A 27,137-nucleotide genomic window follows, 5' to 3' on the forward strand; every position below is an offset into this window, starting at 1 on the left:
TTACCAGATTTAATGGATCCTACTCAAAATTATATTTGGAGGATCATATGTGCTTGTAGGTATACATAGGCTATTTTTGGAGTGTTGTCTTTTTCTGGAAGGCTTTCAAGTGTAGCTATTTTCTCTGCGGTATGTCTCCATCCACATAGATCATCATAGGTAGTGGGATAGATATAAAGGAAGAGAGCAGGGACCAAAATAGTGTAACTCCGTTTTTCGTTTCAAATAATTTAATTAAAAATTATCAAACTCACGTGTACAAAGAACATAAGCGCTTTTTCAGTAAAATCTCAGGCTGCAGTGAAGTCCCGACGCGTTTCGTCTTAAGCAGACATCATCTGGGGTACAACTTCAAGGCAGCCCTCCAGTTTATATAGCTAGACCCCCAATCAGGACAAGATTTCCTCCATCAGTGTCACCACCCATCACTTCCGGTATCCAACATGGCCGCCGGCGTGCGTTCCACGCCTCTTTTTAGTAATGTGAAGGTTCTAGTCAAATAGCTGTTAGATCCCATACTCTTATATATATTAGACGAATGACTTCCGTATATTTAAACGAACGTCCTAATGCCAATAACGTCCAAATAGAACGCAGGCATAAACATTGAAAAGTTCAGCCGATCTTTTAACCTTAGCGGAAGTAAAAGTAAAATAAACGTGACCCCCCGCGTATCTCACGAGCGGGAGTGGTCAGCCTGGAACGCACCAACTTTATCCACATCCCGGCGCCATAACGTCACTTCCGTGTCCCCGTACTCAAAAAATAGACGTATAAAAGAACGCCATCTCTAGGGTAATGTACAGATCGGTACAAGAACGAATCTTTTTTATATATTAGATAAGGAAAATATAGAATATATACTCTCAGCTGAGGGATATATCTAGTAGAAAAAGCATTGGTAAAAAATAAGTAAAGAAGTAAAAAATATAGACAACATTAAACATTCGGACGCTGCATCAAAATAGGAACGCAGTGCCTATAATCGCATATTAGCTTGTGTAGCCACATTTCACAGGAAAAATAAATAGAGAAGGCAAATTTCGAAAGGATATTATTTCCAGAAATTTTACCCAAAAAAAAGGTAGTTAAAATCTACCTAAGGGTGTTAACTGAAAATTGAATGGAAAAATGTGACCAGATCCACTCAAATAGGCGATTATTACATCGTAACACTCTTACATGGACGATGGCTTACGCATAAAAAGGGAATTTTTATTCTAATTTTTAAAAATTGAAAGTATAAAAATATAAAAACTTATAAAAATCAAATGTAGTCATGAGTTTTAAGGTATATATATATATATATATACTCAGATGTAGCGCTCTATTAATATAATGGCCCAATCAAAAGGAGACCGGAAGTAATATGTGTCGACACATTAGGTGGACCAAACCCGAGTCGCCTTTAACCATCTACAAGTACACAAAAAGTACATTTTCCCCACATATTTCTACCATATATACCCAAAAAAGGAGGGGATAAGTGGAATAAAGTAAAAATATATAGGTAAGAGAGATGGACAGACCTCATCTATCATCGATAAATGCATCTATATTACACACCAAGTCCGAACCAAACGGGGAGTGGGACCCAACACCCTACATCAACCATTATCGATGAATGCATTGATGTCCCACTCCACGTTTAGACCAAACGGGGAGTAAGACTTGATAGTGTATATCCAATACGTCTCTAACTTGGATACACCCCTGGTCATGGCACCCCCCCTCCAGGGTGGCGTATACCTATCAATGATCAAAAACTCTGTTCCTGTAGGGTCACTATTGTGACACTGCTTATAATGTCTAGGGACAGTGTGTTTTGAATCTTTACTCTTGATAAGGGATATATGTTCGCCTACCCTGATTGCAAATGTCCTAATCGTCCTCCCTACATATTGCTTGCCACATGGGCAGGTGATTAGATATACCACATACTTGGTGTCACAAGTGCAAAAAGGCTTGATACTATGTGTCTTATTAGTGATTGTAGAGGTAAATTCAGTGGCCTTACGTCTCCCTAAGGTATTGTATCTACATACACTGCACTTTTTACAGGGGTAGAAACCCGTCATATTGTGGAAAAAGGATGGACGATTGGGTGGATCTAAGATATTGGGGGCTATACTCTTCTGTAGGGAAGGAACCCCCCTGAAAAGTATCTTAGCTTGTTCGGGTAGCTTGGGGCCCAACACGGAATCGTTTTTTAGTATACTCCAATGTTTGTTTATAATAGACTTGATCTGTCTATGCTGTGATGAAAACGTTGTTATCATAGACCATCTGTAAGTATCATCAGGTGCATTTTGTGTTTTCTCAACAATGAGGTCCTCTCTATTGGTTTCCGCAACCTTGCATATTTCCCTATCCAAAATAGCTCTATCGTACCCCTTATCTTCAAATTTCTGCCTAAGATTTTTGGCTTGTATTTTGAATGTCTCTAGATCTGTACAATTCCTCCGGAGACGTAGAAACTGGCTCCGTGGAACAGAATTAAGCCACGCTCTGTGGTGGCAGCTATCTAGGGGAATGAAGCTGTTCCGATCAGTTTCTTTGAAATGTGTTTTGAACACGAATTTATTATTTAATATTTCAATTTCTAGATCCAAGAAGTTAATCTTAGAGGTGCTCATTTCTAGCGATAATGAGATACCCCTATCATTGTGGTTCAAAGTACCAAAAAATTCTCTTAGCGATTCGGGTGTGCCATTCCATAGGAGGAGGATGTCGTCTATATATCTTGCCCATAAAGCCAACGAGGGGTTATGATGGGCATAGACGACATCCTCCTCCCACTTTGCCATAAATAAATTGGCAAGACTGGGGGCAAATTTGGCCCCCATTGCTACACCTCTCTGCTGTGAATAGTAATTCCCATTAAACCAAAAATAATTATGCTCGGTTGCAAACTCAAGCAGTTCAATGAGATAGTCGCGTTGGAAAGGCGCTAGAGAATCTTCTTGATCCAAAAAATAGCGGACAGCTTCTATACCCCTTCTATGTGGAATGCAAGTATATAGAGAAGCCACATCTGCTGTGGCAATAATGCATTCATCCTGGGGAGTTATATTTGCCAGTCTCCTAATTGTCGCTCCTGTATCCTTAAGATACGAAGGAGTTTTTTTCACTAAAGGTTGCAGGTAGAAATCTATATATCGACCTATACGTGAGGTGATAGAATTGATACCACTCACTATAGGCCTGCCGGGAGGGTTAATCGCATCTTTATGAATCTTTGGTAGATAATATATAGTGGGAATTCTTGGAGCAATAGGGATCAAAAATGATTTTTCTTTCTTATTCAGAATTTTCGAGTCGTATCCTTTCTCGACAAGGCTCTTAAGTTGTCTTTTGTAAAGATTTGTGGGATTGTTAGGGAGTAATTTATATGTCCCCGGTTCTTCTAGTATCCTGCACATTTCGGCTTTATACTGTTCCTTGTCCAGGATAACAATCCCACCCCCTTTGTCAGCAGGACGCACGACGACCTCCTTTTGTTCACACAAAGAGTTAAAACCGGCCTGTGAGAGGGTGGACCTATTCACATGCTTAATAGGAAGTTTCTCTAGGTCACCAAGTACAAGATCCTTAAAAATCTTTACCGCCGGAGCTGTAGGTACAGGGGGTGCAAATAAAGACGGGTTAGATAACCCTGAATGTACAGTGCCAAACGTGGCTGCTGTATATCCTGTTCTAAACGGATTAGTTGTCAAATATCTTTGAACATTAATTTTCCTAATAAATTTGTGTACATCTATGAAGGTGTTAAATTTATTAAGACTTTTGGGGGGTGCATATTTTAATCCCTTATCCAATACAGATAACTCTGCTTGGGAAAAGGTTTTTTTACTTAGATTAAAAACACCCTTTCCTATCAAACTCGCCTTCTTTTTCCTCCGCTGTAGTCGTTTCCCCCCTCTGCACCCTCTCTTGGATCCTGGCCTCTTTTTTTGGTATATGGATCCTCGCAAAAATCCTGATTTCTAAAATTACTATTGGGTGGATTGTATGTAGATGGTGTATAGGCATTGTTTCTAATTTCATTGTCTCTCTGATCCCTTAGTGGAGAAAACCTGTTGTATGTAGAAACTGGAGCTACATTATGATTTTGAGACCCCACATAGTGCGAATTCGGGGGTGCACGTCTAGGTGACGGAGAGTAATATGATGTCTCATTATAATCTCTAAGCTGGTAATCATCGCGGTTGAAAGGACGTCCTCGATTGGACCCTCTTCCACCTCTCTTACCCCGATGATTACCCCTCCCCCTCTGTGGCTTATTAGGAGTATGGGGGTAAAAATGTTGTACTGTGTACTGAGAGGGTGGTAGGCCCTCATCAGGGTATCTCTGTACAACATCACCATGGGGCATAGGGGGTCTGACTTCCACAGGCCTCATAGTGGAACCGACATCTTGAGGTCCACTTGGGGGTTGTGTGTCCATCGTAGATGTGGTTTGTAATGATTTTTGCCAACTGAACACATTTCCTGTCTTATAGTCGTTAATGTCTCTAGAATATTTTTTCTGTTTTTTGTACTTCTGTTCCCTGTCTTCCTTCTCTAAATGATTTAATAAGTTAGCTGAAAGAGAATTATATTCTGGGGTATTTTTAAAACCTCCAAGTTTATCTCTAAGTTCCTTAATTTCTTTATCTAAAAGTCCCAACCTATTGTTCTTTCTGGTAGTCAAGAAGCCTAGAAGGTTAATTCCAGCTTCATTAAAATACTTGAACCAAGACTCAAGGTCTTGCTCGCCTTGTTGAGGGTAAATGTCCCATCTCAGGCTTCTGGGGACCATGTGTTCCGCAATATATTGTTGCAGGAACGCTAGATCCCACTGTAGGTGGAGCTCTGATGTCATGATGTTTTTTAGCCTCATAAACATCCCTCCAATCTCTGTATTACTGCCCGTGGCTACAAACACACCATCAGTGTTAACCTTATGTGAAGCCCGATATTCAAAGATATCCATTAAATGATGAGAAAAAGAAGTGCTTCTATGTGAAAATAAAGCAAAAGAATTGCAGCAATGTGAAAAACAACCTAATAAACAAGTTTCAAAAAGAACCAAAAACACTGCGCTATTCGAATGTGTAACCAGTATACAAACAGCAGCTAACACAACATCTAGGTGTACAAATGTGACATAATAAATTTTTGTGAAAAACGTGTAGCGCTTATTTGTTTTTACCACATTACAATGTGACCAATGTAATCAATACATGTGTTAGACTGTGCACAAAACACATAAAAAAGAAATATATAAACACTCAATTACTGTATATGTAAAGCTAGAATGTCCAAGTAAATAAATATGAAAAAAAAAAAAAAATGTGTCCACAAAAGTGGAAAAACAGCATGAAAACAGATGAAGAGTTCTCCAGATTTTCCAAGGTTACTGTGTGTGACACGATGAAGTGAAAAACAGTCCTACACCTTCTCCAAAGGATAATCACACAATCACCGCGTGAACCCTCCACCACATAAAATGGGGGCTTACCAGATTTAATGGATCCTACTCAAAATTATATTTGGAGGATCATATGTGCTTGTAGGTATACATAGGCTATTTTTGGAGTGTTGTCTTTTTCTGGAAGGCTTTCAAGTGTAGCTATTTTCTCTGCGGTATGTCTCCATCCACATAGATCATCATAGGTAGTGGGATAGATATAAAGGAAGAGAGCAGGGACCAAAATAGTGTAACTCCGTTTTTCGTTTCAAATAATTTAATTAAAAATTATCAAACTCACGTGTACAAAGAACATAAGCGCTTTTTCAGTAAAATCTCAGGCTGCAGTGAAGTCCCGACGCGTTTCGTCTTAAGCAGACATCATCTGGGGTACAACTTCAAGGCAGCCCTCCAGTTTATATAGCTAGACCCCCAATCAGGACAAGATTTCCTCCATCAGTGTCACCACCCATCACTTCCGGTATCCAACATGGCCGCCGGCGTGCGTTCCACGCCTCTTTTTAGTAATGTGAAGGTTCTAGTCAAATAGCTGTTAGATCCCATACTCTTATATATATTAGACGAATGACTTCCGTATATTTAAACGAACGTCCTAATGCCAATAACGTCCAAATAGAACGCAGGCATAAACATTGAAAAGTTCAGCCGATCTTTTAACCTTAGCGGAAGTAAAAGTAAAATAAACGTGACCCCCCGCGTATCTCACGAACGGGAGTGGTCAGCCTGGAACGCACCAACTTTATCCACATCCCGGCGCCATAACGTCACTTCCGTGTCCCCGTACTCAAAAAATAGACGTATAAAAGAACGCCATCTCTAGGGTAATGTACAGATCGGTACAAGAACGAATCTTTTTTATATATTAGATAAGGAAAATATAGAATATATACTCTCAGCTGAGGGATATATCTAGTAGAAAAAGCATTGGTAAAAAATAAGTAAAGAAGTAAAAAATATAGACAACATTAAACATTCGGACGCTGCATCAAAATAGGAACGCAGTGCCTATAATCGCATATTAGCTTGTGTAGCCACATTTCACAGGAAAAATAAATAGAGAAGGCAAATTTCGAAAGGATATTATTTCCAGAAATTTTACCCAAAAAAAAGGTTCTTGTACCGATCTGTACATTACCCTAGAGATGGCGTTCTTTTATACGTCTATTTTTTGAGTACGGGGACACGGAAGTGACGTTATGGCGCCGGGATGTGGATAAAGTTGGTGCGTTCCAGGCTGACCACTCCCGTTCGTGAGATACGCGGGGGGTCACGTTTATTTTACTTTTACTTCCGCTAAGGTTAAAAGATCGGCTGAACTTTTCAATGTTTATGCCTGCGTTCTATTTGGACGTTATTGGCATTAGGACGTTCGTTTAAATATACGGAAGTCATTCGTCTAATATATATAAGAGTATGGGATCTAACAGCTATTTGACTAGAACCTTCACATTACTAAAAAGAGGCGTGGAACGCACGCCGGCGGCCATGTTGGATACCGGAAGTGATGGGTGGTGACACTGATGGAGGAAATCTTGTCCTGATTGGGGGTCTAGCTATATAAACTGGAGGGCTGCCTTGAAGTTGTACCCCAGATGATGTCTGCTTAAGACGAAACGCGTCGGGACTTCACTGCAGCCTGAGATTTTACTGAAAAAGCGCTTATGTTCTTTGTACACGTGAGTTTGATAATTTTTAATTAAATTATTTGAAACGAAAAACGGAGTTACACTATTTTGGTCCCTGCTCTCTTCCTTTATATCTATCCCACTACCTATGATGATCTATGTGGATGGAGACATACCGCAGAGAAAATAGCTACACTTGAAAGCCTTCCAGAAAAAGACAACACTCCAAAAATAGCCTATGTATACCTACAAGCACATATGATCCTCCAAATATAATTTTGAGTAGGATCCATTAAATCTGGTAAGCCCCCATTTTATGTGGTGGAGGGTTCACGCGGTGATTGTGTGATTATCCTTTGGAGAAGGTGTAGGACTGTTTTTCACTTCATCGTGTCACACACAGTAACCTTGGAAAATCTGGAGAACTCTTCATCTGTTTTCATGCTGTTTTTCCACTTTTGTGGACACATTTTTTTTTTTTTTTTCATATTTATTTACTTGGACATTCTAGCTTTACATATACAGTAATTGAGTGTTTATATATTTCTTTTTTATGTGTTTTGTGCACAGTCTAACACATGTATTGATTACATTGGTCACATTGTAATGTGGTAAAAACAAATAAGCGCTACACGTTTTTCACAAAAATTTATTATGTCACATTTGTACACCTAGATGTTGTGTTAGCTGCTGTTTGTATACTGGTTACACATTCGAATAGCGCAGTGTTTTTGGTTCTTTTTGAAAAGAATTACCTCCTTACAGATAGCTAAAAAGATCAAGGACCATTAGGGTTAGGAGGAGCCTGGGGCAAGAAGTTCAGTCACAGATCACTGGAGGAAGAAGGAGCTCCCATCCTCCCACCCTATTTATTGGTTTTATTGTATATATCAGCCTTTGTCAACCTTTTCAACAAAGAGGAACCCTTGAAATAGTTCTCTGGTCTCTGGGAGACCCCTGCTAAAAATTTGAAATCTACAATTCATGATACATTAGTGTGATGGTCATTGGGAAGAATGGTCCTTACACTTGTGGTCATTGGGAAGAATGGTCCTTACACTTGTGGTCATTGGGAAGAATGGTCCTTACACTTGTGGTCATTGGGAAGAATGGTCCTTACACTTGTGGTCATTGGGAAGAATGGTCCTTACACTTGTGGTCATTGGGAAGAATGGTCCTTACAATTGTGGTCATTGGGAAGACTGGTCCTTACACTTGTGGTCATTGGGAAGATTGGTGCTTACACTTGTGGTCATTGGGAAGACTGGTCCTTACACTTGTGGTTATTGGGAAGACTGGTCCTTACACTTGTGGTCATTGGGAAGAATGGTCCTTACACTTATGGTCATTGGGAAGAATGGTCCTTACACTTGTGGTCATTGGGAAGACTGGTCCTTACACTTGTGGTCATTGGGAAGATTGGTGCTTACACTTGTGATCATTGGGAAGAATGGTCCTTACACTTGTGGTCATTGGGAAGAATTACCTCCTTACAGATAGCTAAAAAGATCAATGGGATCTTGGGAACAGTGGGAACTTTTCTGAGAGGCAGAAATTGCCCAATGCTGATGGAACCCCTAGCAACCTCTGGAGGAACCCCCAGCAACCTCTGGAGGAACCCCAGGCTTCCACGGAAGCCTGGTTGAGAATCACTGGTATATATGTTGGTTATTGGGGTAAGGGGTGACAGTTGCGAAATCTTTGGAGGAATTAGAAAGGAAGACCAATATGGCATAAGTGGGGAACCATCATGGTATGGGATCCTCGGTTGAAGCCAGTTAACCAAGGTTTGACTGGCATTGGGTATCAGAGTGGAAAGGTGCAGGGTGGTATGGTCCTCCAGTTGGCACGCAGCGTCTGGGGACCTTGTGTGGCACGCTAATACGAAGAAGAAAATTTGGTCAGTGCCTTCAAGGAATCTTAACACGGTTACAACGTATATGTGAAGGGATTGTTTGTAAATAATGTTATATTATTAAATGTTAATAAAATGGCCGGTACGGCCAATTTACTCCAAAATGGGTGTCGTCTGAATATAGATAAGGTCTAGTGGGATTATGGTATCATTAGGTACAGGCAGTTTGCATCTGTCTTACCATAGTCATGATCCGACATTGTTACAACATAATCACATATAGTAACATAAACATATTTTATAATGTTTATTTCTATTGCTATATATTTATTATTAGTATGAGTATTGGTAGAGATACCACAGTGATTATATTGCTTACCTTGCTTTAGGCATTTTGGGTATTTTACTACACCATCCAAGCACTGAGTTCTCAGACGTCTTGTATCAGCTATCTCATATCCTGGTACGCACTCAAATGTCATGCTATCCAAATGAGTAACATATAGTTTCCTTGTTTTATCATCTCCAATCTTGTATTTCAGATGAATATTGTTCTGCAGCATATCAGCGGTGGTAACAATGCAAGGTTCTGCAAATAGAAAGAGGATGTAAAAACATGGAATTTATCAACATATCCATGTGTGTTTCAGTTTGAAATGTATCTGCTAAAATGGAACAGACATATTTGTCAGCTTTAGTCATGGCCTTCTCATCTCAGCACGAGGCGATCCCACTTGAACCCGATATTTCAAACATTTATGTAGCACCGCTTTATGTAGCACCGCTGCATTAGTTATATGGTCTGCTGTAGCCAGCTGAGATGCAATATACCTTTTTGGTCTGCTCAGGTATTTCCATAAACTTGGTGGTAGATTGCTTCTGTCTGCTGCTGGAAGAATATTCCAGCATTAGAGAGGGAGGATCAGTCACTGGGGTTATGAATGTTTATTGGACCCCAGCTAATTCCTGACCGAGATGGTGTGGCATGGGAAAAGATAAATATGCAAGAGGATCTGATCAGTCTCTCTCTACCCCTGGGGCTTCTCCCCTGGGAGGGGGCATGTGTGTGTGTGTTCCAGAGATGCTATTACCGCTAGGCCTCAGCAGGAGCGCTGGACTGAGGGTCTGAAGGAAACTTACCTCTGAGAGTGTCAGGGCTGGGCTCAGCCCTTCCTTCTCAGAGCTGGCCATTCAGCTGTCAGCTAATTGCCAGCTCTTATCTCTCCACAGTTACTCAGCTGTTGATGATATCCTGCTCGTCAGTCTTGCCTACTTAGGCCTCTTTCACACGGACAAAAAACTGACAGGTGGACCTGAATGGACACTCCATAGACCTCTATGGAGTTTCGGATGTCAGCAGTGACATGTCCACTGACATCCGACCCGCTCTGATCGGAAAAAGTGTGAGGGAGGAAAAAGCTACTTTTCCATCCGTCTGATGATTTACGGTCCGTCCTCATCCAATCCTCCATAGGGGAGAGCGGCACTCTGACAGGTTCGTCCCTGCACAATGTGCAGAGACAGACCTGTCATCTTCCTGCTCAGAAGGGATCGACAGAGCGGGCTCCATACGCGAACACGGTCCGTGCGAAGGAGCCCTTAAGCCTTTCAGCACAGTGGATCTCTGCCTTCGCCTTGGTCAACATCACAGAGACCTTCACCTGCATTCCTGTTCAAGACTTGCTTTACTGACATCCCTTCTGGTTCCAGATCCTGCTTGCTGATCTACAACATTGATCCCTGACTTCTGGCTTGGCTGACTAGCCGTTACGGTTACTGAACTTTGGCTATGTTTTTACTTTTATTATTAAACAATTGTGATTTAACTGTACTTCTGTCTCAGTCTGATTTCATGGTTTCTGACAGAGAGCTAGGTTGGAAAGGTGCAATCTTTTGCCTGTATCTCCAGCTATGCAAGTACTTTTTGAGGGGGAGACAATAGAAGTTGCTGCTTAAATTCATTCTAAAGGAAATTCGTTTAAAAAAAACAAAATAAATATACTTACCTGTTTCTTGTAATGGTTTTGCACAGAGCAGCCTGATCCTCCTCTTCTCAAATGCAAGTGCTCCTGGCTCCTCCCCCCTGCCGAGTGCCCCCATAGCAAATCTTTTGCTATGGGGGCACTCAAGCAGGCTCATTCCCAATTCATGCTCTGTGTTTCCATTCACAAATGGAGCATGGTTCGACCTCCCCTCGTTCTTGCCTCTTTGGCTGTGATTGACAGCAGCAAGAGCCAGTGGCCCCTGTTGTAGTGTGAGCAAATGAGGAGAGCGAGACCCAGGAAAGCTGCTGCTCTCATGCTCATCACTGGATCAAGATGGGGCTCAGGTAAGTATAATGGGGGCTGCACACAGGTTTTTTTACCTTCATACATAGAATGCATGAAGTTAGAAAACCTTGAGCTTTTACAAAAACTTTAAGGACTGTGACTGCTCACATTACCGATTTACTGGTTGCCCCTCTTCTGTCAGCATTATTTTTGATGCTGCTATTAAACAGCCTAATACTGATGAAACAAGATATTCAGGAAGCTTTTCTTTGAGATGTAGTGTACTTTAGGTATTCTGCACCCTGACCCTTCCTCCTTGCAGTTTAATTAAGACCTGCAAATGACGGCGCACCCCTCCCCTCTATGCACGTTGTGTGTGACGTTGGGTGCGTGTTATGGCTGTGCCTGTATATAATCCTGTCCTCGGTTGCCTCCCGTCCTGGTCAAACCCACTCATACACACTGCCCTATTGGAATTGTTGTGGATTTATTACTCGGTTTTTCTTGAACTCACCTTCTCTTCACTTCCCTATGTCACTATTTATCACCTTTCCTTATGCTTCCACCTCCCAATTCCTTGCTACTAGGCTGTACCATGCCTATACACCCAATATCCAATCCTCACCATTTGTCATTATTATGAGACACGTGCCGTACTATGGTAGTTTTTATACTATTATTGTTAACCACTTTTAATGACTATACTGGTTTCAATAGACATTATTTATCCACCTTTATCCCCAGTCCTACACAGATGTGTTATCTTAGGATGACGGTCCATCCTTGGTGGGGTTCCTGCTTGGGTTGCCTTTTTCTACGCGCCCCCCTCAGTTCCCGTGCCGGACGTCACCGATGGGTCCCCATTGTCCAGCGTTTGGCCATGCCTTTTATACAAAGCAGACCTGTTTATTGTTAACACATGCTTGCTTCTGATGAGTGGTACTACCAAACCACGAAATGCGTCGAGCTATTTGAAGCCGTGTCTGGATTTATATATTATATTTATATTTTTTATATTTAATCTTGTGGTATAGGATTGACCCAGGGTCTCTTTCCTAATAATTTATGGCGGACCAGCAAGTTTGGAGATCTTTATCAGCATTGTAAATGCTGTTTGATATGTAAATGACTAATATGTATGTGTATATAGATGAATTTATGGGTTTTATTACCACTATTAAAAATTGTTTCTATTTTACTAATTATGGTCCTACTGTATTATAATAACTAGAACTACATTATTACCATTGATAGTAGGTTTTCTCTGAGATTGTGTACTACATCTATGCTCAGGCATGTTCCAGATTCTATCCAGAGGTTACAGTACCACTATCATTTATGTTATTTTATCGAATATGGTTCCAATGTACGTATCTAAGCAATTATATTATTGATAGTTGGTTATCCCTGGAGACTGCATGCTTCATATAAAGTCCCTATTTTTTCCCTTGCCCCTTTTCCCTTATGATGTTTTCAATAGATAGGGATGGAGCTATATGACCTAAATGGTCGTTACCTCATATAAAGTCCCAAACAGATGCTCTGCCTTTAAAAAGACCTGCAAAAAATCTTAAAGAGACCTTTGGACTGGAGCCTTAATTGGTCGGTGTGCTACTGGGACTGGAAACGGGACAGGAAGCCTCTGAACAGATATGGGGGGCCCAGTTTATGTCCAGTAGCCCCTCGGGGGGATGGACAATGCTACATTTAAAACAAAAATAATAACATTATACCTCGACAAGTTGGTGCCTGTTCCCATTCTCCACCTTTGCATCTTATTATTTCATTTCCTTCAAGTTTAAAAAAAAGGAAACATTTGTATTTTACAAAAGACCCCGATGGATAGTTAAGCTTTGGTATTTCTGTGATGTCTCCATTCTGGACTGTCGGTGGACGACTACAGCTCTCTTCATTGCCTAAAAAAACAACAAAAGTAAATGTGATTTAAAGTGGAACTTAACTGTATCTGAGCACCACAATCCAAAAACTAGGGTTGCACCAATACCGATATCGGTGATGATACTAAGCAGTTGTATGAGTATCAGTACTCGTGCAAATGCTCAGATACCTGAAACTGATTCTTTCAGGCTCAGTTCTTTCAGCTGTCAGCGGGATTCCCCCACTGACCGCTAAAATGCAACAACAAAAAAAAAAAAAGCCGGCAATTATCAGTTGTTAGGGAGTGGAGCCACATGGGGACTCATTCAACTGCCAGTGGGATTCCCCTGATGACAGCTTAAGTGTAAATGAAGTCCCGGCAAATTGGAGCTGTCATAAAAAATAATATATAAACACTGAAACAAAGATAAACAAAAACATTGTTTATTTTTAGATATTTCTGTTTATTCATCTACAGATCAAAGGGATGAACTTTGATCTGCAGATGAAGTCAGTTTAAAGCAACCTGTCAAGTAAAAAACATTTTTTTAATCGATTGTTGCTTTGATTAACAGCTTAAGCATTAACCTGTAATTTACTCACCGTAACCTGTAATTTTACTTTAGTCAGCCTTAATTAACTCCTTATTCTCCATGTAATTATTATTTTCCTGTTGATTTTTTTTGCACACTTCTATTTTATAAACTATTAATAATTTAAACATTTTTTGTTTGTTCATTAATATTTTTACACCTTTAACATATATTTACATGTTTCACATTGAAAAAAGTGCAAAATAAAGATCAATTTCATTTGTAAATAACTTTTCAATGCTTTGTACCATTGCACCAGGCTGACAGCCCCCCCCCCGGTACGGTTCACACCAGAACATGAAAAAACACAGTTTTTGCAGAACAGGAAAAAAATTTGGATGAACACGTGAACATCGTTAAACTCTATGGGACATGAACATGAAAAATCAAAAGTGCTCATTTTAAAGGCTAATATGCAACTTATTGTCATAAAACATGTTTGGGAACCAGGGTCCTGCCCCAGGGGACATGTATCAATGCAAAAAAAAGTTTAAAAAATGTACCTTTTTTCGGGAGCAGTGATTTTAATAATGCTTTAAGTGAAACAATAAAAATTAAATATTCCTTTAAATATCATGCCTGGGGGGTCCCCCCCCCCAATCCATTACCAGGCCCTTTGGGTCTGGTATAAATAGCAAGGGGAACTCCCGAACCAAAAATTTAAAATAAAATTACGTGGGGGTCCCCCCAAAAGCCATACCAGGCCCTTCAGTTCAGGTCTGGTATGGAAATGAAGGGGAACCCTGCTGAAAATAAAAAGGCGTAGGGGCCCCCCCAAAATCCATACCAGACCTTTATTCGAGGATACAACCTGGCAGGCCGCAGGAAAAGAGCCACATGCCCTCAACATGGGGAGGGTGCTTTAGAGTAGCCCCCTAAAGCAACGTGTCTTCATGTTGATGGGGACAAGGGCCTCACATTACAATTGTCTTCGCTCTGTTCGACACAGCCCCACCTTCTCCTGACCCCGTGCCTGTGATAGACAGAATGCCGGTCCAATGCTAGGATATGTTCTGTTTATCACAGGCGTGGGGTCTGGGGGAGGCGGGGCTGTGTCGAGCAGAGCGGAGACAATTGTAACGTAAGCTATAACAGTGTGCTATCCTGGGGCTCTCCTCTTCCTCCAGTCATGCATTCCTCTGCCCAGGCGAGGCTGCAATAGTGGGCACAGTGAGGCTGCAATGGGCACAGTGTGGCTACAATAGTGGGCAAAGTGTGACTGCAATAGTGGGCACAGTGAGGCTGCAGTGGGAAAACAGTGTGGCTGCAATAGTGGGCACAGTGTGGCTGCAATAGTGGGCACAGTGAGGCTAAAATAGTGGGCACAGTGAGGCTGCAATATTGGGCACAATGAGGCTGCAATATTGGGCACAATGAGGCTGAAATATTGGGCACAATGAGGCTACAATGGTGGACACAGGTGGGGCTGCAATGGTGGACACAGGCGAGGCTGCAATGGTGGGCACAGGTGAGGCTGCAATGGTGGGCACAGGTAAGTCAGCAATGGTGGGCACAAGTGAGCCTGCACTTATGAGCACAGGTGAGGCTGCATTGAGGGGCACAGGTGAGACTGCACTGAGGGGCACAGGTGAGGCTGCACTGATAAAGTCGTTAATATTTATTTCTTAATTCTAACACTAACAAGTCACATGACATGGGGGGAATGGCTAATTGGGCCCAATTTGGACATTTTCACTTAGGGGTGTACTCACTTTTGTTGCCAGCAGTTTAGACATTAACCACTTGCCACCCACCATCTTACAGAATGACGTTGGCAAAGTGGTTTGAAAATCCTGACCGGGTGTCATATGACGTCCGGCAGGATGCACCGCTTTTGCTCGCCCCCGGGGATGTGCACTGCGGCGATCGGGGATGATACTTGTCCCTCGGACACAGCGCATGCCCCGATTAGGGTAAACAGCTAATGAACCTGTCACAGCCCATCTGGATCTGTTACAGCCCATCAGAACCTGTCACAGCCCACCATCAGCACAGCCACCACCATCGGTATCATCTGGATCTGACAGCCCATCTGTCACACATGCTGCCATCAGTACCACTAACGGTACCGATATCAGTACCGCCATCGGTACCATCTGGATCTGACAGCCCATCTGTCACAAAGGCAGCCATTGGTACCGCTATCAGTACCATGTGGATCTTACAGCCCATCTATTACACAGGCCTGCCATCACTACCGCCGCACAGTCCTGCCATAAGTACTGTCACACAGGCCGTCAGTAACCCTCAAATCAGTAGCACCACCAGTTTCGTCACACAGGCCCGCCAAAAGTGCCGCCATCATGTCAACAAGAGTGTTTACAGCTGAGGAGCCATATAACATCCTTACCATGTCGGATGATGAGAGCAGCGGGGAGCTTTCATTATCCGATTCTGGTTCAGAATATGAGCCAGTGGAGGGTAGTGGATTGGAGTCCGAGTCAGTGAAGGAAACTGCCCCTCCTAAAAGAGTAAGGAGATCAGGACCAAGATCAGAACACCTGCCTACCACCAGCAGCGCCAGACTCCAGGAACAGGAGCCCAGTGCGAGTACTGGAATTGCACATTCAGCCCAAAGAATCCGCGCCCAGTCCTGTTTTCCCGATGCCCTGGCAAACCTCTTATGGTTTCCTGCCAACTCAGGATCTGCTACAATCCCCCCTTTCAATCCACAGCCAGGTGTGCAGCCCAACACTTCACATTTTTCACAATTGGACTGTTTCTATTTGTTTTTCCCCAAAGAGTTGTTGCAGTACATGGTGGACCAAATAAATCTCTATGGAGAGCAATTTATTGCTGCCAACCCCAATTCATCCTACGCCCATAGGTTCCATTGGCGACATCTCACACTAGACTAATTCAAATTGTTTTTGAGTCTTAGGCCGCGTACACACGCGCGGACTGTTTGCCCAACCTTGTTCGGCAAACAGTTTCATCAAACAGTCCGCTCAAAATTTGCATGAGCGGACTTGCCCACACACGAGCGGACTGTTTGACGAACAAGGTTGGGCAAACAGTTCGCTCAACTTTTGAAATAAACGGACTCGCCCACGTAAGGCGGAGGCAAGTCCGCCCATTTCGAGCGCGTGTACAGGTAGGCGGGGCCCGCGAAGGAGACGTCGCGGGCTCCGCCGCCTGGAATGGGCTTAAAGGGGAACCCCAACGCCGAAAAAAATCGGCGTGGGGGTTCCCCCCAAGTCCACACCAGACCCTTGTCCGAGCACGCTACCCGGCCGGCCAGGAAAGGGGGGCGAGCGAGCGCGCCCCCCCTCCTGAGCCGTACCAGGCCGCGTGCCCTCAACATGGGGGGGTGCCTTGGGGAAGGGGGGGGCCGCGCGGCCCCCCCACCCCAAAGCACCTTGTCCCCATGTTGATGAGGACAAGGGCCTCTTCCCGACAACCCTGGCCGTTGGTTGTCGGGGTCTGCGGGCGGGGGGCTTATCGGAATCCGGGAGCCCCCTTTAATAAGGGGGCCCCCGGATACCGGCCCCCCACCCTATGTGAATGAGTATGGGGTACAATGTACCCCTACCCATTCACCTGTGAAATAAAGTACAAATAAAAACACAACACAGGGGGAAAAAATATTTTATTGCACAGCCGGGGGTCTTCCGTCTTCGGGGGTCTTCTCGCCGGACTCCTCCGCTATGTGTGTGTAGCTCTTTTGCCAGCGGAGGAGTCCGGCTTTCTTCCTCCCCGCCGCCGGCCTCTTCTCCCGACTTCGGGGGTCTTGTCCCCCTCTTCGGTTCTTCTGCCGGGCCACCGCGCCTTCTTATAGCTCTTTTGCAGGCGGTGGCCCGGTCTTCTGTCGCCGTCTTCCGTTCTTCTGTCGCCGCCTTCGGTTCTTCTGTCGCCGTCGCCGCCTTCCGTTCGTGTTCTTCTTCTTGTTCTTCTTGTTCTTCTCCTGGAGATGTTGACTCGACGAGCTCTCCGGCCGGAATGCCGGGGACGCGCTGTGCGGTCACTTATATAGTGACAATGGGGCGGGGTCACATGGTATATGTCACATGGGTTGGTCACATGGGTTGATGTCACATGGGGACTATGACATCGTAAGGGGGCGGGGTCACCATGTGACATCAACCCATGTGACATATACCATGTGACCCCGCCCCATTGTCACTATATAAGTCACAGCGCAGGGCGGCTCTGGCATTCCGGCCAGAGGGAGCGACGTGTCAACATCGCCTGGAGAAGAACAAGAAGAACAAGAACGGAAGGCGGCGACGGCGACAGAAGACCGGGCCACCGCCTGTAAAAGAGCTACAAGAAGGCGCGGTGGCCCGGCAGAAGAACCGAAGGCGGCGACAGAAGAACGGAAGACGGCGACAGAAGACCGGGCCACCGGACCAGGCGCGGTGGCCCGGCAGAAGAACCGAAGAGGGGGACAAGACCCCCGAAGTCGGGAGAAGAGGCCGGCGGCGGGGAGGAAGAAAGCCGGACTCCTCCGCTGGCAAAAGAGCTACACACACATAGCGGAGGAGTCCGGCGAGAAGACCCCCGAAGACGGAAGACCCCCGGCTGTGCAATAAAATATTTTTTCCCCCTGTGTTGTGTTTTTATTTGTACTTTATTTCACAGGTGAATGGGTAGGGGTACATTGTACCCCATACTCATTCACATAGGGTGGGGGGCCGGTATCCGGGGGCCCCCTTATTAAAGGGGGCTCCCGGATTCCGATAAGCCCCCCGCCCGCAGACCCCGACAACCAACGGCCAGGGTTGTCGGGAAGAGGCCCTTGTCCTCATCAACATGGGGACAAGGTGCTTTGGGGTGGGGGGGCCGCGCGGCCCCCCCTTCCCCAAGGCACCCCCCATGTTGAGGGCACGCGGCCTGGTACGGCTCAGGAGGGGGGGCGCGCTCGCTCGCCCCCCTTTCCTGGCCGGCCGGGTAGCGTGCTCGGACAAGGGTCTGGTGTGGACTTGGGGGGAACCCCCACGCCGATTTTTTTCGGCGTTGGGGTTCCCCTTTAAGCCCATTCCAGGCGGCGGAGCCAGCGACGTCTCCTTCGCGGGCCCCGCCTACCTGTACACGCGCTCGAAATGGGCGGACTTTCCGAGCGGGAACAGTCCGCTCATTTCGAAAGTACAGCGGACAAGCCCACACACGGGCGGACTGTTCGCTCAAACACAGTTTCAGCGGACAGTTTTTCGGAATTTCCGAAAGACTTTGTCCGTCCAACTGTCCGCTGAAACTGTCCGCTGAAAGCCCACACACGAGCGGACTGTCCGCCCAAACACTGTTCAGCGGACAAGGTTGGGCGAACAGTCCGCCCGTGTGTACGCGGCCTTACATTTAATATGGGGCTTACAAATAAAAACAAACTGCATGCCTGCTGGTCCACCCACCACATGCCCATATTTTCTTCTGTCATGTCCAGGACATGGTATGATATGATTATGCGTTTCCTACATTTCAATGACAATTCAAAGTGCCCTCCCCAAGATCACCCCAACCACGACAAATTATATAATTCTTGTACCAAACGATTTTAACCCCCGACCAAAATATTTGTGTAGGTGAATCCCTTATCCACTTTACTAGCCGGCTGCATATCAAGCAGTATATCTCAAGTAAGAGAGCCAGGTATTGGGTGAAATCGAAAAAATTATGTGATCGAGCCACTGGATACGTGTACACATTTCGTATTTATGAGGGCAAAGACTCCCAGCTCCATCCCTGTGAGTGCCTCACATATATAGGAACCAGTGGTAAAATTGTGTGGGACCTTGCATACCCCCTGTTCAAAAAAGGTTACCACTTATATGTAGATAATTAATACAGTAGCTTGCCCCTTTTCTGTCACCCATATCATGAAAAAACCCTGGCCTGCGGTACCTTCCGAAAAAATTGGAAGGGATTCCCACAGAATTTGCTATCAAAACAGCTACAGAAGGGGGAAGCTGCATTCATTAAGGGAATGAGGAGGTGTTGGCCATGAAGTGGCGGGACAAGAAGGATGTTCACATGATGATTACTATTCACAATGACACCTCGGTGGAGGTTCAGAGAAGATGTGGCCCTGTAATAAAGCCTGAATATGTTCATGACTACAATCTGTATATGGGGGGTGGATTTAAATGATCAAATGCTACAACCATATTTGTTAACCTGCAAGTCCAATTATTGGTATAAAAAAGTTGCATTTCATCTGTTTCATATGGCCATATTCAATTCATTTGTCTGCTATCAAAAATCACCCGAAAACCAACCCATCACCTACCTCAAATATATTGAAAACATTGTCACTGCCCTTATTTACCAGCAAGAACTCGCCCCAGGAAGCAATCACTCTGATAGTGTGAGTTGACTTCATGAGCAGCATTTTCCCTATAATATTCCCCCTACAGAATCCGGAAGAAGACACCAAAAGAAATGTCTTGTATGCGCAAGTGGAGGAGCTAGAAGAGATACATGTTATTATCCCCAATGTCCCTCCCAATCTGGCCTGTGTATCGGTGATTGCTTCAAAAATGATCACACACCCATGAGATATTAGTAACAGACTGCCATTTCCCCATTTCAATTACCCGTGTGGATCATTTGCCTGCCACCATGTTTCTACCTTCCATGTTATCTGACCCTGGCCTGTTTACTGACAATGTCTTTGCCTGCCGTTTTAACCACATTTCTGATTTCCACGTGCACCAACCTCAGCCTGTTTACCAATGATGCCTTTGCCTACCATTTTAACCACGTTTCTGACTTCCATGTGCACCAACCTCGGCCTGTTAAATTGACCATGTTTTTGCCTGCCACTTTGACTGATTTTTTGCCCTTCTACTTCAGTACACAGCGGTCTCACATATGTGAGGGGCTTCAGAATAGTGTTCTGAGTAGAGAGAAAATCAGTTTTTGGTTTTCTGTGTTCCCAGAACAGGGTTTGGTTGCCTGGAGGCTTCAAAGAGATTTGGGTGGGAGAAGCCTCTACCCCTGTCCCCCTGGCCCTAAGCTTGATGGTCCTTCCTGCTGTCTGGACCAATACTTTGGCTGTGCTGACCATATCACTGCCTGTAATGACCCAGGACTTTATGGACTATGTTTTTTTCTGCAGCCTGGATCAATACTTTGGCTGTGTTGACCATATCTTGGGCTGCTGCTTCTACTGACTATGGACAGTATTTCTGCCCAGACATCTCTGCCTGCTACCTGGACCAATGCTTTGGCTGTGCTGACAGTATCTCTGCCTGTACTAACTATGGACAGTATTTCTGCCTGCTGCCTGGACAATTGCTTTTGTTGTCGCTGACCACACCCCTGCCTGCTGTCTGGACCGATGTTCTCCTCTGTGGACCACTGCACTACTAAAACCACAGGTAATCTTTTCTTATTTGGTATATACATGTTATGTGTTAGAAATATGAAGGGCCTTCAAAAATGTGATCGGTAGTCAGGAAATTATATGTGTAATTTGTGCTCCTAGAATGACTGGAGGTGCTATTTGGATTTTGGCCTTCTGTATATGGCCAGGCTGTGTAAAAGTGTCACACATGTGGTATCCCCATACTCAGGAGGAGTAGCAGAATGTATTTTGGGGTGTCATTTTTGCTATGTACATGCTATGTGTTGGAAATATCTTATAAATGGACAACTTTGTGTAAAAAAAATAAAATAAAAGTGTTTTCATTTTTTTCCCACGTTTTCCGAAAACTTCTGGAAAAAAAATGAACCGTTCAAAAGACTCATTATGCCTCATAGATTATACGTTAGGGTGTTTGCTTTCCAAAATTGGGTCATCTTGTGGGCTATTCCATTGTCCTGGTGCTCCAGGGCCTGCAAAATTGAGATAGGTTGTTGTGATATGTGTAATTTTGCTCCTAGAATGCCTGAAAGTGCTACTTGGATGTTGGGCCTCTGTATGTGGCCAGGTTGTATAAAAGTCTCACACATGTAGTATCGCCATACTCAGGAGGAGTAGCAGAATGTATTTTTGGGTGTTGTTGCAAGTATGCGCATGTTTTGTTCAAGAAATAGCCTGTCAATATGATAAGTTTGTGAAAAAAAATAAAAAAAGTCTTCATTTTCAAAAGAATTGTGGGGGAAAAAATTACAACTTCAAACAAAACTCACCATGCCTCTTACTAAATACCTTGGACTGTCTACTTTCATTTGGGGGGTATTTGTACTTTCCTTGATTGTAAGTGTCTCAAGAAATGAGATCGGCCACCAGTACATCAGGTGTGATCAGATGTGATCAATTTTCAGTGATTTGCACTTGTAGACTCTATAACTTTCACACAAACTAAATAATATCCACTAATTTGGGTTATTTTTTTTACCAAAGATATGTAGCAGTATAAATTTTGACCCAAATTTATGAAGAAAATGACTTATTTGCAAAATTTTAACTAAATAATATCCACTAATTTGGGTTATTTTTTTTACCAAAGATATGTAGCAGTATAAATTTTGACCCAAATTTATGAAGAAAATTACTTATTTGCAAAATTTTAAATAGAAAGTAAGAAAAAGTGTTTTTTTCCCCAAATTTTTGCTTTTTTTTCGCAAAAAATTAAAAACCCAGTGGTGATTAAATACTACCAAAAAAAAGCGCTAATTGTGAGAAAAATATGATAAAAATTTTGTTTGGATACAGTGTAGCATGCCAGAGTAATTGTCATTCAAAGTGTGAGAGCACTGAAAGCACGTTTGAGATCTATCTATCTATCAATCTATCTATCTATCTATCTATCTATCTATCTATCTATCTATCTATCTATCTATCTATCTATCTATCTATCTATATCTCTCATTTTCACTGCATGTGATTGAGTGTTGTTTGCAAAACTGCATTTTCTCCGTATTCACTAAGTTAATGAAAAATTCCCTTACATCAGCTAGTTCTCCGGTCTCGGGGGAACCCCTACTAAAAATTAGAAATCTACAACTCATGATACATTAAGCCGCGTACACACGAGCGGACTTTTCAACGTCCAAAGTCCGACGGACTGAGTCCGTCAGACTATTCGATCGTGTGTGGGCTGCAACGGACTTTTGACTCGCCAAAGTCCGAAGGACTTTAGAATATGGAACATGCTTCAAATTTTCCCGATGGAACTCCGCCGGACCCGGGTCCCTTCGAAAACTCCGCTCGTGTGTGTGCTATTCCGACGGACTAAAACCGACGCTAGGGCAGCTATTGGCTACTGGCTATGAACTTCCGTATTCGAATCCAGTCTTACGTCATCACGTTCGAATCCGTCGGAGTTTAGTGTGATTGTGTGTGGCCAAGTCCGCTCCGCCGAAAAGTCCGTCAGAACTCCGTCGGAACTCCGGCAGAACTCCGACGGAACTCCTTCGGAAGTCTGTCGGACATAAGTCCTCTCGTGTGTACGGGGCTTTAGTGTGATGGTCAGTGGGAAGAATGGTCCTTACACTTGTGGTCATTGGGAAGAATAACCTCCTTACAGCTAAAAAGATCAATGGTGTCAGTGGGAACTTATCTGAGAGGCAGAAATTGCCCAATGCTGAAGGAACCCCTAGCAACCTCTGGAGGAACCCTAGAGTTCCACAGAACCCTGGTTGAGAATCACTGCCTTACATAGTGAACAGCCTATGTGCCTATAATAAACAACTTCATAGTGTATATAATACAGTTGTGCACCTCTAATGCAAGGTGGCACTGATGGGCATTGATAGGTGGCACTGATCAGGAGGCACTGATAAGGCACCAATGGGCACTGGGCATTTATTAAAGGCACATAGGCTGCTAAATTAACCTCATAGTGTATATAATACAGTTGTGCACCTCTAATGCAAAGAATAATGTAATATCAAATATTACACATCTTATTGACAACCATCATTGGATTTCTGTATGTCTTACCTGGAGCTGCTTCATATACAGATGCCGGTTCTGCAGTACAGCATAAAACGCCCAAAAATACAAGTAAATATGCCAGTAAAGTCATTATATAAGATATCTGGTGCTCCAGCAGGTGCCAACATGTTCTGGGCCACTCTCTAGCCTTGTCTTTGTTTTTATATGAACTATACTCTTGCCGTAATTATTTCACAATCTCTGTTAAAGAATGAAATGGGTGGGAGGTACGCTTTTACCGTACGTTGCTTACCTCCTGTAATACAAACAAAAAGACTGTACTTTGTATTCGGTCCTACTTTGTCTCGTACTCTTTGGTAAATCCAGAATTGCACAATGTAAACTTCGATTTCATATTAACTGGTAACGCTAGCTGGCTTCCTTGTACTCTTTGGGAGCGCATTGCGACATATGTCAATCAACTTTCAATTTGAACAAGCAAATTACGCTGAAAAGTTTGCAGTCTAACAGTGGAAATATAAAAGTAGATTAAAAAACGAAATATTCATGTACACAAATAACTCTCGATATATGTTACATTATTGCAGTGTTTACCTTAACCACTTGACGTCCACGCCATAGCCGAATGTACATGGACGCTGCTGGGAGGGCATCCAGGTACACTCTCGGGTTCTCGTGTGTTCTGTGATTGCCGAGTTCTTGGGACTGGGCTGATCACAGAGCAGGGTAAAGGGCCAATCACAGTGGGTCCTTTACCTCATGATTAGCTGTCAGCCAATGACAGCTGATCACTGAAGCAAACCGAAGCCGGATCTTGCTTTTTTTTCTTCATGCTGTCAGCAAGAAAAAAAGAATAAAGCCAGTAACCAGCTTCTGTTCGAGGGACATCGGTCCCCTATGCTGCAAATCAGTGCCCTCCAATGCTGCAAATCTGTGCCCACCAGTGCCATCTATCAGTGCCCATCAGTACTGCTAATCAGTGCCCACCAGTGCCATCTATGAGTGTCCATCAGTGCTGCCAATCAGTGCCACTTATCAGTGCCCATTAGTGCCACTTCTCTGTTTCATAGTTAGTAAGGTTGAATAAAGACACCAGTCCATCCAGTTCAGCCTAAGTGAGTGTCTACAATTGTCCCTATCCCTATACATTGCACACTCACATCGGTCCCTACCCTCAAGGAGCCCACAATCCAAGGTCCCCATTCATATACTAGGGCCAATTTTGGACAGAAGCCAATTAACCTACCTGCATGTCTTTGGAATGTGGGAGGAAACCGGGGTACCCGGAGGAAACCCATGCAGGCACAGGGAGAACATGCAAACTCCAGGCAGGTAGTGCTGTGGTTGCCCAGTGCCACCTATCAATGCCTATAAGTGCTACCCATCAGTGCCTATAAGTGCCACCCATCAGTGCAGTCTCATCAGTGCCTCCTGATCGTTGCCGCCTCATCAGTGCCCATCAGTGCCATCTATCAATGTTAATGCTTTCCCCACAGGATGGTGCTGTGGACAGCCCAAAAGAATATTATATGCCGCGTCCTAAGATTGGTTCAAGACTTAGTTTAGAAAGAATGGACTTCATAGGCATACTTAAAAGCAGTATAACAAAGTTTATTTTATTTATAACAGATTCATAGGCAAACAACAGATAAAACACATATACATAAAGTGAAAAGTGATTAAAACTTCTCAAAGGTCCGCCGTCTATCCAGAGTCCAAACGAGCTCAATGGATACAACTGGTCGGCCTGAATAAACCTGAGTGAGGCAATCAGCCCAATCCAGTAATATATAAGATAACCCAAACAGGTCCAATCCTAAAATGGTTGATAATATCTACCTGTTGTAGATATATTTACCCTACTTATATAAACTGTAATTACACTTTAGGTAGATGTTATTTCCTACTGTTCCATATAACCTGTGTGGTTGTCTCCTTGACAACCCTACCTTTACTTCATCACATTGTTCTATACCTTTGTCTGCCAGATCCTGGGGTTGGCCCGTGCTTGCAGCGTGTCGCCATACCGTCCTTGTATGACCTTGTTGTTGTATCGGAATGTATGTCCAATTAGGTTTTCTGCCGCCTTGACAGCAAAGTTTGTTTTATATGTGTAAGTACTGTTTTTTCCCAAATATTGTTTTACTATATACCATATCTCAGAAATTTGCACTTGTTGCATTTTTTTCTTTGTATAACATTTATTCGAATCGCATATATAGTCACAAAACTAGTTGAGCCTGACATTTCCTGAGCTGGCTACCGTTATTCATTATCAACCATTTTAAGATTTGACCTGTTCAGGTCATCTCATATATTATTGTATTGGGCTGATTGCCTTACCTTTATTCAGGCCAACCAGTTATATCCATTGAGCCCGTTTGGACTCTGGAGAGACGGCAGACGTTTGAGAAGTTTTTAATCACTTTTCACTTATGTATATGTGTTTTATCTATTGTTTGTCTATGAATCTGTTATAATCTGCCCAGCAGACCTATTTTATTACTCTCATTAACAAGTTATTATCCCGTCCCCGTCAACTCTTCTCTACCTTCAACTCTTTATCTCCACCCACTAACTCACTAACTGCCCAGGCAAGTCACTTCAAACAGAAGATTGATACAATTCGCAAGGAGATCGCTGCTGTTCAGGGCTTAGATTGTTCATGAGACCAGTGGCAAAAGCAAACATAGAGCCATGTCGAGGCATGTCACATTCCATTGGCTCCTCCCACCTTGAACATTGGTCCGCCATATGACCTAGTTGTTGGCAGGACCAACAATGAACCACACGGGGTTCCCTTTCTCCTTGCCGACTCTCAGGAGGGTTTGACATTAGACATCCACCCCGTGACGACGTCCTGTGAGTGACGAAACGCGTAAGGAGGAGTGGCGACGCACTGACGTCACCGCTACACGTGCTTGTCCCGGAAGTATCAGGCGTTTTTTTTGAGACCGGCCAGCTCGAGTATTACATGCTATTTATCTATTGGTGCTATGTAAGTGCGCAATTTGCTTTTATTTATTTCATTAAAGTGTTTTGGTTTTACACTATTGCGAGCCTTATATTTTTTTATGGTCGCTCACCGGCGGGATTACTGCTGATCTGAGTTGCGAGAGGTATCTTCACCACCCTATTTGTCCAAGTATCCATGGCTGGGGAGAATTAGCCATCTGCACTCTGTGGTTCTCTATAAAAAAGAACCATGTGTTTCTGGTAAGCGGCAGTGTTAACCGTGGTGGAGGTGTTCACAGTCTACACTAATTTGGACTTTTTTTCACTGTTTCTTCACCGTGGGAGTTGCTATTACTATTCCATAATTTTGAACTCTCTGTATGGACTTCTTAATATGTTTATGGATTATTTCGATCATTTAAGTGATCGTTTCATATTATGCATTGTTTACTAGCTGTGCTGTTTTTCACTGTTATTTGACTTCATCACGTTTATTATTGGATTGGATAACTATTAGATGCCCAATCCTCATCTTTTTATCTCTTCTATCATACAGAAGAAATTATTTGTATGCACATGTATTGTTGCTGTTTTTTATGCATATATTTCTGTATAGGATTGGTGGTAACATTTATTCATTTATTCTTACGGATTCAACATTTATTAAATTTTTAGGGCAACCCACTCCTTTTTCCTCTTTTTTGTTT

The 27,137-nt window shown here is 43.4% G+C and overlaps 1 protein-coding gene across 1 annotated transcript in view; it reads right to left on the minus strand.

Annotated features, from left to right (window-relative positions):
• Positions 1-23,685, minus strand: part of LOC143958869 (coagulation factor XIII B chain-like) — a 143,881-nt gene extending 120,196 nt beyond the window's left edge. The window contains 3 exon segments of the mRNA XM_077467851.1: positions 9,333-9,542; positions 12,957-13,139; positions 23,521-23,685. Coding sequence (XP_077323977.1) covers positions 9,333-9,542; positions 12,957-13,139; positions 23,521-23,605 — 478 coding nt within the window. The 5' untranslated portion in view covers positions 23,606-23,685.
• Between the last annotated feature and the right edge of the window lie 3,452 nt (positions 23,686-27,137).

The sequence above is a fragment of the Lithobates pipiens genome, unplaced genomic scaffold, assembly GCF_037356315.1.
Source record: "Lithobates pipiens isolate NorthernLeopardFrog02 unplaced genomic scaffold, aLitPip1_a1.2 Scaffold_62, whole genome shotgun sequence".
Lineage (NCBI taxonomy): Eukaryota > Metazoa > Chordata > Amphibia > Anura > Ranidae > Lithobates > Lithobates pipiens.